Genomic DNA, 15377 nt, shown 5'->3' on the forward strand with positions numbered 1-15377 from the left:
GCTTGGCTGAGGTTTGCAGGTTGATAAGAAGACCTCCAGCCTTAAAATGAGGAAAGCATCAAACTGAGAGGGGAAACAGTAAAGAAGACAGAGCCAGACTCTTCTCAGTGCTACCCAATGAAAGGAGAAGAGGCAATGGGCACAAACTAAAGAACAAGCAATTCCATTTAAACAGAAAAAAAAAAGCTTTTTTACTGTGAGGGTGGTGAAACACTGGAACAGGGTGGTCCAGAGAGGTTCACTAGTCTCCATCCTTGGAGATACTCAAAACCCAACTGGACAAGTCCTGAGCCATCTCCTCTAGCTGACCATGCTTTGAGCAGGGGGGTTGACTAGACAGTCTCCAGAGGTCCCTTCCAACTTGCTGTTCTGTGAGAGTGATCAGGTAGGTCTGGTAAGCACGAATGGCATTCCTTGCCATGGGCTGTGGACATGAATCATGCCTCTGCATCAGGAATGTCCTCCTTCAGCTTTGGCTGGGATGAATCAAACATTCATTTTCCCCTTTTCCCTCTTTGTCACTCTATCTGGGACTCATTTTCATTCTTGTTACTCTTTTCAGATGACAGTCATGACAGGCAGTCACATGGAGCTCCTTCAGTGCACTCTTCCTCTTCTTCTCATCAGTCAGAAGGCCTGGATGCCTATGAGCTTGAGCATGTCAACTCCATATTTAGAAAGTTCTCTCTGGAAAGGTATTTGGGATGCCAGTTTACCTACCTTAAACAGAGACTGAAGGGAAAGGCTACTATGGTAGAAATCCTCCATTTAACTATTAGTTGCTGAAGATATAATGGCAGGAATATGATGTCACAAGTTGTTATTTGACACATATATCTCATGATACTGTGCTAAGTCTTTACTTCTTTATGTCAGCAGCAGTATAACATGTTATTTTGGAACCCTTTCAATATCCTGTAAACCAATGAAGGTCATCCTAAAATTTCAAAAACTTCAAGGCAGACAAAATGTTCTAGAGGCCTAAATTTATCCTTGTGATCTTGTTATCTTGCTGCCACAGGTTGCTAGGTGAGGTACTGTTATACATCTGAGTTATTCAGTCATGTCAGAGTACTTGAAGCTATCCAGATGCTCTTCTCCAGAACTTACGCAGTAATGAGAAGGATTTCTTTTAGAGTTCTTAGATCCTAGTGCTTGATAACACTAAAAGTTTATTTATATGTCTCTCATTTATCATGCACGCATTTAAGTCTGGAGTGGTAGCTAAAAGCTGAGATAACTAACTGTAACTTCCTTTCATGAACACAGACCTTTTCGCCCCTCTGTCACGTCTGTTGGTCGCATTAGAAACTCCTGCCATACTATCCAGCGTGTAACACTGAACGGAGACAGTCTCAATTCAGAAATCACTCTGGTTGGGGGTAATGATAAAGGGAGCTTCATTAGCTCTGTCAAGACAGGATCACTTGCAGAGAAAGCAGGCCTTCGGGAGGGACACCAAATCCTACTGGTGAGCATAAAATCATCAACAAACAATATTGGGTGTCTGTCCACCTACATGCATGCACACTCACCACAATACTTTCCTTTGTTTCTTCTTTCATCTCGTATTAATGACAAAGCATATGACTCATGCAGAAGAAATTCTGCTGTTTGCTATGAAAATAAGGGAGAATAGTATTTACAGGCATACACACACTCATTTGCGCTTTACAGTAGCTCTGTATGGAAGAGATTAGAGCAACTGATGCTTTATTTAATACTGTATTGTATAGTGCAGCCCCTTTGAAAAGACTAGAATGGGATTTGCTCTCAACTTCCTAGTACTTTCCTGCCTGAAAGGAAGTTCACACTACTTAGCTTAGCATGATGACTCCTGAACCATTCTTTAGAGTGGCCTGTCTTGGGACTGGACATGTTATGAACAGAAATGGATACAGCTGCAATATGAATGGGAAGAAGGGCTGCACAGCTGCATAGCTGTCCCTGGCATCACATAAGCAGGAGTTCAACAGTGCTTCTGCTAAATTGCTCTTTGCTTAGTTTTCTCTCCATTGCCAATGTTCCCAAACCATTTTCTTATTAAAATGCCTCCAAGGGGAAAAAAACACCACAACTTATATTCCTGCACTACTTACTACTGGGATGCCTGGGATTGTCAAAGAGCTGCAGTTCTGTTGACAGCTAGCATTCCTAATTTGAGAGAAAAGAAATGAAATAATTAGAATGTAATCTGCATCCTGATAGCAAAGTATCTGTATTGTTTAATCAGAAGAAGATTATGCCGCTTAAAAAAGATGGTATGATTGACTTAGAGATTGAACCTGCACTGGAGAGTTAATATTTCTTTCATATCTAGTTGGAGGGCTGCATCAAAGGGGAAAATCAGAGTGTTCCCTTGGATACTTGCACAAAGGAAGAAGTTCACTGGACAATTCAGAGGTGTAGTGGTCCAGTAACACTCCAGTATAAATCAAATCATGAAGGTAAGACCAAAAGTATTTCTCATCTCAAATAGTCCCAGGTCTATTATACTAACTTGTCTGGATGAGAATGACAGAACTGGAATATCCTTTGTATTGGTATAAATCTGAAGCATGCCCACCGGTGCTAATTATAGCTACTCTGTGTAACTGCTCCAGGTTTTAGCTTTGTGACTGAGAACAAAAAAAGCTCATATGCTTGTCGCTACAGGACTCTAAAGAATTTACATGGTGGGCCAATAATGACATGACACAAAACACATTCAAGCTTATTTTTATGTACAGTTTTCTGTAATACAATGTGGTGAGCTGAATCATCTTTATCCAGCTGAAGTCAATTTAGCATTTACCTGATGGAGTTGCCCTGTTTATTACCTTTGTGGCTTTATCTTATCTTTAACAGCTGGAGTTCATGTGTGGTGAACAGAATTTGATTTTAGTGTTCACAGCCTGTAATGATAATTTCAGGTTATGGATCAAAAATTACATTCCAAAATCCATTTTTTACTGCTGTATATAAATTTGTGGGGTTTTTTTTTTTTTTAATGCCGGTTAGAGAATTTCAGCTGCATAGATCACACAGGAAGTGATGTCTTTGATTTTCTTTGATGTTTTCAAAGGTAGGAAAGACTATTCCAATTTTTTCTGAGCACCACTTACCTGCAGATATAGCATGTTATAGATTGTGGGAGTGCCAATTAGAGCTAATAATAAAGGGAATAGCTTGTCATTGAAATTGGTGGCAGAACTCAAGCTGTACTTACAGGATAGAGCTATAGCTGTGTCTGCGTCTTTGCTGACAAGTTCTCTGTTTCACAGGTCATGTGTGGAGTACTGAGAATGGAGTTACCTAAAAGTATCATTACTATAAGAATATTCTCACAGATTCTGATACCAGCAGCGTGAGCTGTTTCTGAATCAATGCCCCATTAGTGTCGTTAAGGCACAGGCCCGTTAACCTTGTTGTAACTAGTGTAACTAGCCCTCTGGAAGTATAAACCCTCTCTCGGAGGGGCCTCAGAAGTTTGTGCTGTGTGCTTTTCCCAGAGGATGCCCAGGAATGCAGGAATACTGAGCTTTGACCGGTAGCGATCATGCTTCACCCCTTCCTTCGCTGCTGCAGGTTACCGCAAACTGCTGTCAGAACTGGAAGAAGGGCTGATCACGTCGGGGGACTCATTTCATATCCGCTTGAATCTGAACATCTCCAGCCAGCTGGACTGCTGTTCCCTGTCAGTGAAATGTGATGAGATTGTTCATATTCTCGACACCATGTACCAGGGGAGGTGTGAGTGGCTGTGTGCCAGAGTTGATCCGTTCACCGACAGGGACCTGGAAATGGGGACCATTCCCAGCTACAGCAGGTGAGTGTAGTGCTGAGTGACCACAGCTGAGAGCAGTGGTTCTGTAAACAGGGAAATTAATAGCTGCTGTAAGGAAAGAGGTATATGTCTTAATTTTTGAGATAAGGCCTGGTGATGTTAAACTGTAATATGAGCTATAAAGCTTTAAAAAGGAGACTCCAGATGTTACCTGAAAGAATAATGTGGGTTTCTCAAAAAATATCGTAGGAAAATACGCCGTGGAGATTCTTTAATCCTTAACTGCACTGCAGTCTTGCTCATTATTTTGTTCCTGCATTTACTGTGTGATTCAGTCAGTCCTCACTGCTATTCCTATTTAATCTTTTCTGTAGGCACAGACCCATTGCAATCCAGCTTTCTTCGCAGTGGTTTCAAAGATATCTTGATCTATGTGATTCCTTCCTTCCTTTCAGAGCCCAGCAACTTCTTCTGGTGAAGCTGCAGCGGTTGATGCACAGAGGAAGCAGAGATGAGACAGAAGGCTCATATAATACCCTTCGGGCACTCCGGGTAAGTGTCTACAAAAAAGGTCACTGCTACTTGTTGTTCATTGTTAATTCTACAGAAAGTCCTGTTTACACTCTATGTGGGTTTTGATTGTGTGAGGCAACGGGCACCTTATGTTTGCTTTAAATAATATTGTCCCTGGCAATGGCCCTAGCTCTGGCACACTATTAACCCTTCCAGCTATGAGGGAGTACGCTTTAAAAGTCTAATATATGTTCTGTGTCTTAGTTAATCCTTTTCGTTCTTCTCTGCCTGTAAGCCTCTACTGCATCTTCATATCCACGTGAGGAAGAAGCTGTGTCCTTGGACTTAATAATCAGAATTATTTCTCTCCTACTGTGAACAAGCATCTAATCCACAGAGCTATCATTGTCCCGTATTAGAAAGACCTGTCTCTTCCAACCTACACGCTATGCAGAGAAGTGGGATTGTCAGGTCTTCACACACAACAGCCCTGCCGATTTCTCCTTTCCCTCAGTGAAAGTAATTTGCTTTTTCTTTCTTTAGACCCAAGAATTCCATCTTTACATAATTAAAAACTAACTTTCTGATATATTAGTTACTGTAAGTTATTTTTAGAGCTTGGGAGACATATATGCTTCTAACATTTGCAGAGATACTGTAGCCAGTGCTTGTATTTGATTTCAATCAAGGTTAAGTGTCACACATTCCTTCTGTACTGCAGTCCCCACTGATCAAAGGGACAGAGATCACTGGCAGAGATGCTAATGAAAGCAAAAGTTTTACATGCTATTTCTTGGTGCAGAAATTACCTCTTTCATAAGCTGTGGAGAGCAGTCTCCTGTGAAGAAAGGAATGTGGAAGAGCAGTAACAGAAGCGGTGTTTCTCAGCGTAGGCCATGCTATGTCTACAGTTTGCTTAGAGCATTGTATTTGGGATAGATATCAATCAATTACTATCCCTTTTATTGGAAATATAAAATACCTGCTTTCGCTTGTTCTGTTTCTCGAATGCTGTGATTTAAAAAAAAAAGGAAAGAAAAAAAGAGGGAGGGAAAGAAAAATTCCTGTGTTATTTTTTACTAGAATACATTGCAGCCAGAGGAGCCTGCCCCACAGAACGACCCAAAAGCCAGCCCTCGCCTATCCAGAGCAAGCTTTCTTTTGGGCCAAATATTACAGGTAATAAAGTTCAAATCCTCAATGAAATGTCTGAAATAGTGGGTCTGAACGGCAGATATTCTCAGGTTATCCTAATTTCCCCAGAAACCCCACCTCAGGTATAGAGTTTCTATCAGGATTTATTCCTATCAAAAAGAGATTTAATATATGAAAAAGATTAATGGGTTGTGTTTTCTAACTGCTCTTGTGATGTGGGGTGTTTATTTTTAAGTGCATGCCTTCCATTACTGATGTAGCTTGATGAATCAAACATGTCTGCCATCGTGCTGAAATGTGTTTTGCTTGAACCATAAGGACAAATCCAGTGGGCTAGACCAAATCCCCAAGTCTCTGTGAGATAAGGTTCCATCAGAAAATAGTCCTCTAATTGTAGGTCAGTGACTTTGCGCGTGACAGAGATTGTGTGGGTGAAAGATAAAGTCTTGTGAAGGAAGATGGTTGTGAAGGTTAGCAAATACACAGGAGGACGAATTAATATTTGGATAAAGGAGTAGTTGGGTGGATGAGGAATGAAAGCATGAAGCCTATTTCTTACTGTAAAAATGTGCCATTTGGGAGGTTTTAAGTCTCTCTGGTACAGCAAAGAAAAGGCAGAGGTTTGGGTATAACCTGTGATACATATGTGCAAATACTCAGAGTGCGTATGTTACTCTGCTGTGGACACATCAGTGCTTGTACTGGTGAAAGCAGGAAGCTCTGCGAAGAAAAAAACATGCCACTTAAGAACAGAGAACAAAATAAGAAATCCCAAAGGGGATTAACAAAAGCTGTGAATCAGATCTATGATATTTAAAGAGCCTTAGAATTCAGTCAGCAGATCCACGGAGTCTTGTCTTTGATAGACAGGTAATTCAGATCTCGTAGATAACAAGTCTGGGCTGACCAATACGTGGGAGAATAAAGAATGTGAGAAATGAGGGTCAAATCTCTTTGTTCACCTTTTCAGTTTGTCAGTAGGTCTGAAAACAAATATAAGCGTATGAATAGCAATGAGCGAGTCCGTATTGTCACTGGCTGCCCCTCTGGTCTGGCACGGACCTCATCTGAAGCAAAGAAGCCGTTGCCTGATAAACTGGAAGGTATGGATATGAAATAGTAGTAGCTTTTACACATGTGGCACTGATATAAAGGCCTAGATAAAGGTCTACATAACAGCATGGCTGTGAAAAATGTCATAGGTCTTTCCTATTAGTAGCATCTGTGGTCCGCTCTGTGCAAAAATTTGACAGCATCGGTGACCAAAACTGATTTTGCTAAAAGTGCTCGAGGCACTAAGCCTTCATGAGCAGGTTTAGGACACTGAAACTTCCTGTTTGGTTGGCAGTTCTTCCTAGGTGGTTCCTTGCTCTTTGTCCAAAAACATTTAACTCAAAGTAAGTCAAGCTAATAAGCAGAAAGATTCTCCAAGCAAGTGTCCTGTGAAACTATGAAATAATCTCTTGAAAGCAAAAGGCACTTGAATTCTTTAGTATTAGGTTGGACATCATACTACTACATATATAGTAAAGACAACCCTGACAAAAGAGAAGGGAGGACCAGTATGAATAACCATGTCATTTCTGGTTCATGTGTTTCTCCTTCTCTTTCTCCAAATACTGATGGAGAGGAAACCAGAGGATAAATGTCTTGTTCTTTATTCAGATTTGGATTCCGAAAGTGAAATCAATAAGAGGCTCAGTCTGATCCCTTATAGCTTGGTGAGACCGATCCACTGTGAGCGCAGGCGCCCTGTACTTTTCACTCCCACCATGCTTGCCAAGACCTTGGTACAGAAGCTTCTCAACTCTGGAGGTGCCCTGGAATTCAACATATGCAAGCCAGGTAATGGGATAAAAGAGGACCATGACTGTTAACCCTCAATGTTGGAAAGATGAACATATATATGCGTGCACACGTAGGGGCATACACATGCGATAGTTGCTTGCGGTACTTCAAGTCATATCAGAGTGATGCGTAGCTATAAATCCTGCTTTTTGAGACTATCTGGGATATTTGAATGTTTTTGAGACAGCCAGTGCACATGGTTATGAGATTCTGTGTCTATGAATATTATCCATGTGTATGCTGTGTGGTTGCTAGGATGCCCCTGAGAGACTGAAATGCTGTGAGTGCTCTTTCTGTTTGCATACTGTTTGCATACTGCATATCTAGGCAATGTGAAATTTTGATTAATTTGTTTCTAGTATTTGCTATTATGAGGAATATCTTCCCTAGAGCAACGTTAGGTTTCTATCTCATCCAAGGCTGTGAAGATTGTGCATTTGATCTACTCGAAAGACTGATTTTCTTCCATGCTAAGTATTTACTATTAAAGCAATATGCAGTACTGTGATTGCTGTAGGGCAGGATTGTATACAACACAGCATTAAACATAGCTGACGTTTCATTTTTACGCTAATATTGAATACCCACCGCATATTATGCAGTCTTACAGTTATCCAGACAGAGAAACTGAAAAGTTAAGTATTATAATAAATATCCCCTGTCTTGCAACATAAAACAAAAGCTTTGATGTAGAGCTGCAATTCACAAGGGGGCCAGTATCACACATTGCAACCTAAGCCAAATTTTTTGAAACTTTAAACACAAATGTTGGAACACTAAATCCTTATTTTAGGAGCCTATACTGAACAGACCTTATTTTTTTAGCACTTCTCAGCATCCTCCAGCCCTGAAATGTTACTAGTAACATTAGGTGCTGGAATTGTATTTACTGTTTTAATTTAATGCCTTCATAGTGTGGTAGTAATTGCCCAAGGACTCATTGGTGCAGGATATAGCTGAGATGCTCAGCTGTGATCAGATTAGGTTTTAATTGAATTCAATGGAAGAAATGAGGCAGCTGTTAAGACAATTCATTGCTCGTCTTCTTTCTCTGAACCATCCTTACATCCTATGTGAAGTACTATGGATAGTTTTCTAGGCGTGCTGCTGTTGTAATCTTGATTTTGTCCTCATCCACATCTCTTTCCAGATATTGTAACAAAGGAAGAGTTCTTAAGGAAGCAAAGAACAGAGACTATCATCTTCAGCAGAGAAAAGAATCTGAACACATATGAATGTATTGTACCTGCCAATATTGAGGCTGTCACTGCTAAGGTGCTTAGAGTACTCTGTATCCCTTCGATAGGCTGTCTGTGAATTTGTCTGCAATGTGTGTTTCTTCTTGAATAAGAGACTGACCAATTTACAGTTGCATGTTCTCTTTCTTGCCCACTGTCAATCTCAGATTTGTATTTATTCCCCCAAATGGCTTTTATTTGTGCTCTTGCTTTTCCTTTTCTTTTTCATCCTCAGCCATATCCTTTTATATTCTTGGTCCTTCCCTGTGATGACCCACATTGATGCAGCAAAACATTCTTTCATTTTCTATGCTCCATCCCTTATTCAGTTCCTTTTCATATCATAAGTATATATGAATGTGCGAGAGAGTAAGAGATACAAGGACCTAGACAAAAGAAAGGATAGCCTGAAACACAGACATGGGGGTGTACAGTACAAAGATAACAATGTCAAAGACAGAGATCTTACATCAAGTAGAGTAGATTTGATGCACAGCACAGAAAAAAGGAGAATTAAAGTGATGTTCTTTTCTCTCACAAGTAGTTGCAGTAGATGTTCTCTCTGAACAAAGAGCAAGTATGTGTATTTGTGTGTCTATGTAAAACTAGTATTTTATCATACTCTTCATCTTTAGATCAAACCATTTCTATTTTGAACCTTTTCAGAAAGCTATTAAGCTCAGCTGTTATTTGACTGACTAGTTTTAAACCAGTAGGAGGAGTTTGGACTTTAAATGTATATTTGATTAAAAGGTTTTAAATCCGTACGGTGGTAAATGGAGAGCTTTTCAGCTGACCCCATAGGGTGTGGATACCTTTATCTTGAGATTCCACAGCAGTGAATGTTCCTTTGTGACACTGTTATGACTTTGTTTTTAGAACAAGCATTGTCTCCTGGAAGCTGGAATAAGCTGCACAAAGGATTTAATCAAAGCCAAGATATATCCTATTGTTCTCTTTATCAGAGTCTCAGAGAAAAACATCAAGAGGTTCAGGTAACATATCAAACCTTTTGCATATTTGATATTCCGTCTTATTCAGTGAATAATTTTCGAGTCTAATAATGTTCTCACTGAGAGAAATAAAGAACCTTTTCTCTCTTCATCTGGTGCTTCTATGTGCACTATTTCCTCCCGTGACTCCTCCCTGAAATCTTACAACCGGAGAAAGTAGGAATTCCCCAAATCTAGCACTCTTTCACTGTCACTGATAGCAATGAGCATTGTGAGAGGATGAGGCTGAAGAATCTGTGGTTTTCTCCATGCTCAGCACTCCCACAGCATTTCTTAAGGTAATGCTAGCTGGAAGAGAAAAGGTCGTAAACACTTGCACTCTCCCTACATTCAATCCTTTTAAATTGTTTCCCCATAGCAAATACTTTTCCTTGGGGGCAGCATGGAGGTAAGAGGAGGATAGATGTGGAGTAGCTGTATTCTCCACTGCTTTTATTGCTTGTATATAGTCAGTAGAAAATAAATTCTTGATGGGACAGCTGGGACTACAGGATTAACTTAGAATGTAAGACATTTATTTTTGTTCTGTTCATTCGATACAGGAAATTATTGCCAAAGCCAGAGACTGAAGATGAGTTTTTACGTATGTGCCGTCTGAAGGAAAAAGAACTGGAAGCACTGCCATGTCTTTATGCCTCTGTAGAGGCAGATGCATGGAGCAGTATTGAAGATCTTATCCGAACAATAAAAGACAGGATTGGAGAAGAGCAGCGTAAAACCATCTGGATAGATGAAGATCAGCTATAAAAAACAATAAGTAAAGTGGAGCTCTTTGGTGACAGAAGGACATATCCAGGTGGAGCAGGGGCTCGCAGAATTCTCTGATTAGGTGCCCAGTGCTCACTCCTGTTTCACCCTTGCTGGCTGGGGACTTTCTGCTGGCAGAATGCATGTATGGAATGGAACTGGAGCTGCATTGAATAGCCAATGTCTCAGATGCTGGCAATCTAGGATGTGGGTCAGACCACAGCCACCACCACAACTTCTGACCCACCAGCATCTCTTAAGGGACAGCAGCTGTTCAACATGTGAGAAGGACAAAGATCTTGAGAGGGAGCTTGGGGTAATTTATTATGTTAAAAATATGGATCTCATTTGGCTCATTGAAAACTTCTGATGAGACCAGATAAGTGGAATCTAAGAGGAATAAAGCATGAGGATTGGGCTAAAGGATATGGAATTGAGATGTGCCCCCCACACCCCCTGAGGTGAGATTCTGAACATACCCAATGAAGGAAGCTCAAGGCTGGTTGGTAGCAACAGCAACACTACCGCTGATGGCCGTAGCAGCTCGGTAGCCCTGTTTCTCTATAACCATTTTAATCAGAAGAAAATAGCTATTATTCCTGGCATTAAAATGACAATTTTCCCTTCCTTTTTAAACCCCAGTTTTATTTAACAGTTTTGCAGGTTTTCTTTGTAGTCCTGGCACTTACAGGAAAATAGACTCCACTGTCCCAGTGGCACATCAGATCTTTCCAGATCTGTCAATGTTTCATTTAGTTTATCCCTGCCTCTGCGTTGTATTCATTTGTACATCTCTCGATTTTTAACATTTTTTACTTGTGGAAAATACTATGGTGCCTTCTCCAGACAACAGGTTTCTCTGTTTCTCCACTGAAATCTGTATTTCTCTACAACATCATTGCCTGCCAACATGCCTGCTCTCAACAGGAGGGACTGTTCTGAGAAGAAGAAAAGGAGAATTTCATAAGCCAGTAATCGCTGTGAGCCACTCAGTCCTTGACCTCTCTGCCGTGATTGACAGCAAGGAGACCAGCAAGCACCACACTGTGCTGTGGCCAAGTAGGATAATATTTTCAAAAGTGTGTACATGACTTAGAAGAACACATCCCATTTTCAAAAGCACTTAACTCCTCAGAGAGTTTAAGTTCCACTGATAATGAGTGGGACTTAGACTCCTAAATCTCTTCAGCCTTTTAAAATTTTTCCTCTTTACATTAGACACTGTATTGGGACTGCCAAATTGATTCAATAAAACTGACCAGATAATAATGACTTGCACAATTGCTGATCTGAAATGCAATAAAAATTGACCTACAGATGAAGAGTTGTACATCCCATTATCCTTGGACCCTTCATTCCCTGACATATCCCTCCCTTTTAAGATGCTTTTAATAACAGATTTACCTTTGCTTCTGTGTTCATCCCAAGTTCCTCATCTTGGTGCTTCAGGCTGGCGTGCAGCAGCTGGCAATAAAAAGACAAACGGAATCCAAGCAAAACATCTGGCCTGGTTGCTCTCACTAGATTAACTGCTACGTTGTCTTTGCAGTGAGCTTCTGATGTTGTGGGTGTCTCTCAGGTAGATTGGGTCGGTTCACGTTGGCTTGTGCAATTGTGCTTTTCTGCTCTTCCCTTTTATGCACATAATTTTTTAACTAATGGTATCTTCTAGAAGTCATTTATGTCACTTTACATCTAATTTCTGCTGCTGTGTTTCTCAAATTATTAACGTTTGAAAGACTGTTCATAGCTAGCATTTCTCAGAGAGTAGCTCTTTACCTGCCCAATGCCATATGTTTGGACTGTGCAAGCAGGGGGATACTACTATTTTGCAATCTCTTTACAAAGTGCGGGCTGCATACACAATTTGCAGCTCCCTCCAGGGCAAAGAATAACAACCAATTGGCATATATATAGAACAAATTGGATGATTCTTCAGAGATCCTCTGTAGCTCAAGCAGAAATAAGAAAACATGAGTTGGAAAAGCTAAGCCTTCCAGGAGCATTTTGCATTCATTCCTACTGTCCTGATAACGCAACCTTCTGTAACAGCTACCTGTGGTTTGTTACTGCCCCTCTTGTGACGGTTTCTGAGTCCACAGCTGAGCAATGGGAGGGACTGTAAGAACATTTCTGAGCTGCTTCAGCAAAAAGTTCAGCCAGGTCAGTGTCAGATCCCTTCAGAAGCAACCAGCTGACTGCTCACCAGACAGAACTCACAGAACGTCCACGTCCTACTGGCTGTGCCGTGGGGATCGGTGACATCTGGTGCAATGGCTAGAACAGATGGCTAGTGGGGCGGAGGGGATGAAGTATCTCAGGCTGCTCAGGGTGTTTCTGCAGTGATCTTCTCTCACCGCAGCTTTATTTCTGAGCCCTCTTTACAGGGACAACAGCTGTGGATGTGATTTATCTCACTTAACTTTAGACGTGGGAAAGGTATATGCCAAAGTCTAAAGGACATTCCTTTTACAATGAATGGAGATACACCTCCAAAGAGCTATTTGTCTAACTTACTGTAGATGGCTATCTAAGGATGAGATGAATTGCCCTCTGAACTGTCTGGGGTTTTTTTCATGGGCTATGGAAAGAAACTAGAGAATTAGCCTGGCCTTTAGCATTTAGCTTTTTGATCTGTAGTTTAGGACAGCTAAACCACCTTATGGGAAGAGTGGAACAAGAGACTGAGCCAGAGAACAACAAGAGATCTAATTATTTCCGTGAAACAAGAGAGGAGTGAATACATGGAACAGACTTTTCGTCTTGGTGTCCAAGTATATCTTCTGCAAATTCCCAGCTCTGCAGATACTATAAGGCATTGTGGTTGTCTACTCATGTGATGCAAAGCAACCAGACTCTGTTAAGTGAAGTTCACTGACAGAGCTGTGTGCTGTATCCTGCGTAACCCTCATCTCTCTTTGACTCGGTGGAGAAGGACTGAAAATTATATTCCCCCTTGACTTCTGGATGTGAACTCAAAGAGCAAATCTATAGCTGGAGTACGAATTGCAGATCTGCAACACAGCAAAAGGGGCCATTATCATTTACAGTAGCTGAGGAGGTGGTTCTGATCTAGATCCAAATGCTGTCCATCTAAACTGGAAGAAATTAACCTCTGCACCTTTTGAAATATATTCAAATCTACAGGCTTGAAAAGAGGCCACGAATTTCCCTAAATGTCAGAGTGTTGGAATCAGTGTGGTTTCCAAATCCTGAACCGGCAGATCTGAAGTGCAAACTTGGAACTTGGGCTGTAGATTGTTGCAGTATTTTTCATTCTGCTAAGCCTCACTTGTGAGGTATTGCTTTAAGCTATCAACCACTTCCCTCCTGACATATACATCCAATATATACAAACCTGGGCTGCTCACCACATATTCAAATGCCCACCTAGGCATAGCCAGCTTCAGTAGTGATTGTATGGTTGAAAAACTGGAAGCAATGATTAAGAAAACAAAATGGAAATTGGAAATGTTATAAATGTTTGTTGTAAACAGTATCACAACTGAATCCAAAGCAGACTCTCAGCCTGATCTCATCGAAGTGAAAAGATGTGACAAGTTTTATGTTGGATTATTCTTTGGGTGTTTTTATATTGTTAGACAGCACTTCGTATAAGATTTGTGAGCAATAACTGGACTTGCAGGTACCACTGAAATTCAGATAAATTGTCTAACTCAGTCTAATAAAGAGAAAAATTCAAGCTGCAGACCCAAGTTTGAACTGGGTGCTGTGCTTGGACACCAGAGTTCAGACCAAGCTGCCTGACAGACACATGTCTGGATACCAGTTGTATATGTCTACCTAAGGTAAGCAACATTTACATCAATCCATTTTAAAATCAAATCACTCAAGGTTTTTAATTGAAGTCTGGGAACATTTCTCAGCAATTTGAATTTTAAGTTAAAAAAGGAGTTAACAGAAAGTCTGGGCAGTTGCCCTGTATTTGGTATGCTACTTTTTCTGTAAAAAGGTGTAAAGCATAGGATAATAACCGCCTTTCAAAATCTATTATTGGAAAACTACTTCTTTCCTTTAAGTGCTCACAAGAGCTTGTTGAAAAATTTTCAGATGTAGATTGTTCTTTGGAAAATGTCACTGAAAAATTGGCCACTAGAAAATGCAATTGGAAAATTTTTCAATGGAATATTGTTCTGTTAGGAAATGTGTTTTCATCCAAATCAATTGTCTATGGAAATGTTTCCATTCTAACATTTCATTTTTTAAAAATTTAAAGTATTTCAATAATACTGAAGGAGTCCTTTTCAGTATTTCACATACTTTAAATGTTTTACCTAATTTTTTGTTTCTATAGTTGACATTTTTTAAAAGTCTACATTTAAACATTTAATTTGGTTGAAACACTTGTTGAAGAAAATTTTGTATTTGATGTTTATATACTACAAAATAATGGAAGTAATAGCTTATAGCTATCAGATGTGGTATAATGTCTATGATCACGAGAAAAAAAATCAAACTGAGTCTGGCTTTGCATTTTGTTTAACTCTGCTGCTAAAATGATGTATTATATAAGTCAGTATCATGCAGTTCAGCACGTTGGGGAATTGTTGCAGGTAAAAATTTCATGCAAACTTTATTACACAGAATTTGATATTCCTTTGAATCAGAATTCTGGCTGGAGGCTAAGCTGTCAATTGGTCTGTCTGCAGCACAGACAGCTCTGGCAGCACAATTTGCAAGGGAGTAGGAACACACACAAAGCAGACTTTTGCCTATGAACTTTAAGTGGAGATAGTTGCCAAAGCTGGAAAAATGCCTGCAAACCTGTTAGAGGTTTCTGTATTCTCTTATGCCAAGCTATTTTCATGGCCTAGGGTTCGAAAACTCTGCAGCAAGGATGAAGTCAGAGAGACACTATTCAGGTAGACTGACTTCAGCTCTGAGGGGTTCAGACTGTGTGAACCCTGGAGCTGTCACACAGGTTACAACACTGCATGGGCACATAAGGCTGAGATGTTTAAGCAGCAGTTACTATGCTGTCTGCTGGAGACTAGAAAAAGCAAGACACAGTTAGGGGTTTGGGACTACTGGGAGAGCAACATTCTAGGATTTTGCAATTATTTGAATTGAGTACTC

The 15377-nt window shown here is 40.3% G+C and overlaps 1 protein-coding gene across 1 annotated transcript in view; it reads left to right on the forward strand.

Moving 5' to 3' along the window:
* Nucleotides 1–11602, forward strand: part of CARD11 (caspase recruitment domain family member 11) — a 47756-nt gene extending 36154 nt beyond the window's left edge. Inside the window, exons 14-24 of the mRNA XM_052773174.1 lie at nt 563–695; nt 1270–1471; nt 2321–2447; nt 3568–3808; nt 4222–4318; nt 5363–5458; nt 6405–6537; nt 7100–7279; nt 8433–8557; nt 9400–9515; nt 10076–11602. Of these exons, the coding sequence (XP_052629134.1) occupies nt 563–695; nt 1270–1471; nt 2321–2447; nt 3568–3808; nt 4222–4318; nt 5363–5458; nt 6405–6537; nt 7100–7279; nt 8433–8557; nt 9400–9515; nt 10076–10280 (1655 nt within the window). The 3' untranslated portion in view covers nt 10281–11602. The remainder of the gene's footprint in view (nt 1–562; nt 696–1269; nt 1472–2320; nt 2448–3567; nt 3809–4221; nt 4319–5362; nt 5459–6404; nt 6538–7099; nt 7280–8432; nt 8558–9399; nt 9516–10075) is intronic.
* Nucleotides 11603–15377: the final 3775 nt, after the last annotated feature.

This window comes from Harpia harpyja, chromosome 21, assembly GCF_026419915.1.
Source record: "Harpia harpyja isolate bHarHar1 chromosome 21, bHarHar1 primary haplotype, whole genome shotgun sequence".
Classification (NCBI taxonomy): Eukaryota; Metazoa; Chordata; class Aves; order Accipitriformes; family Accipitridae; genus Harpia; species Harpia harpyja.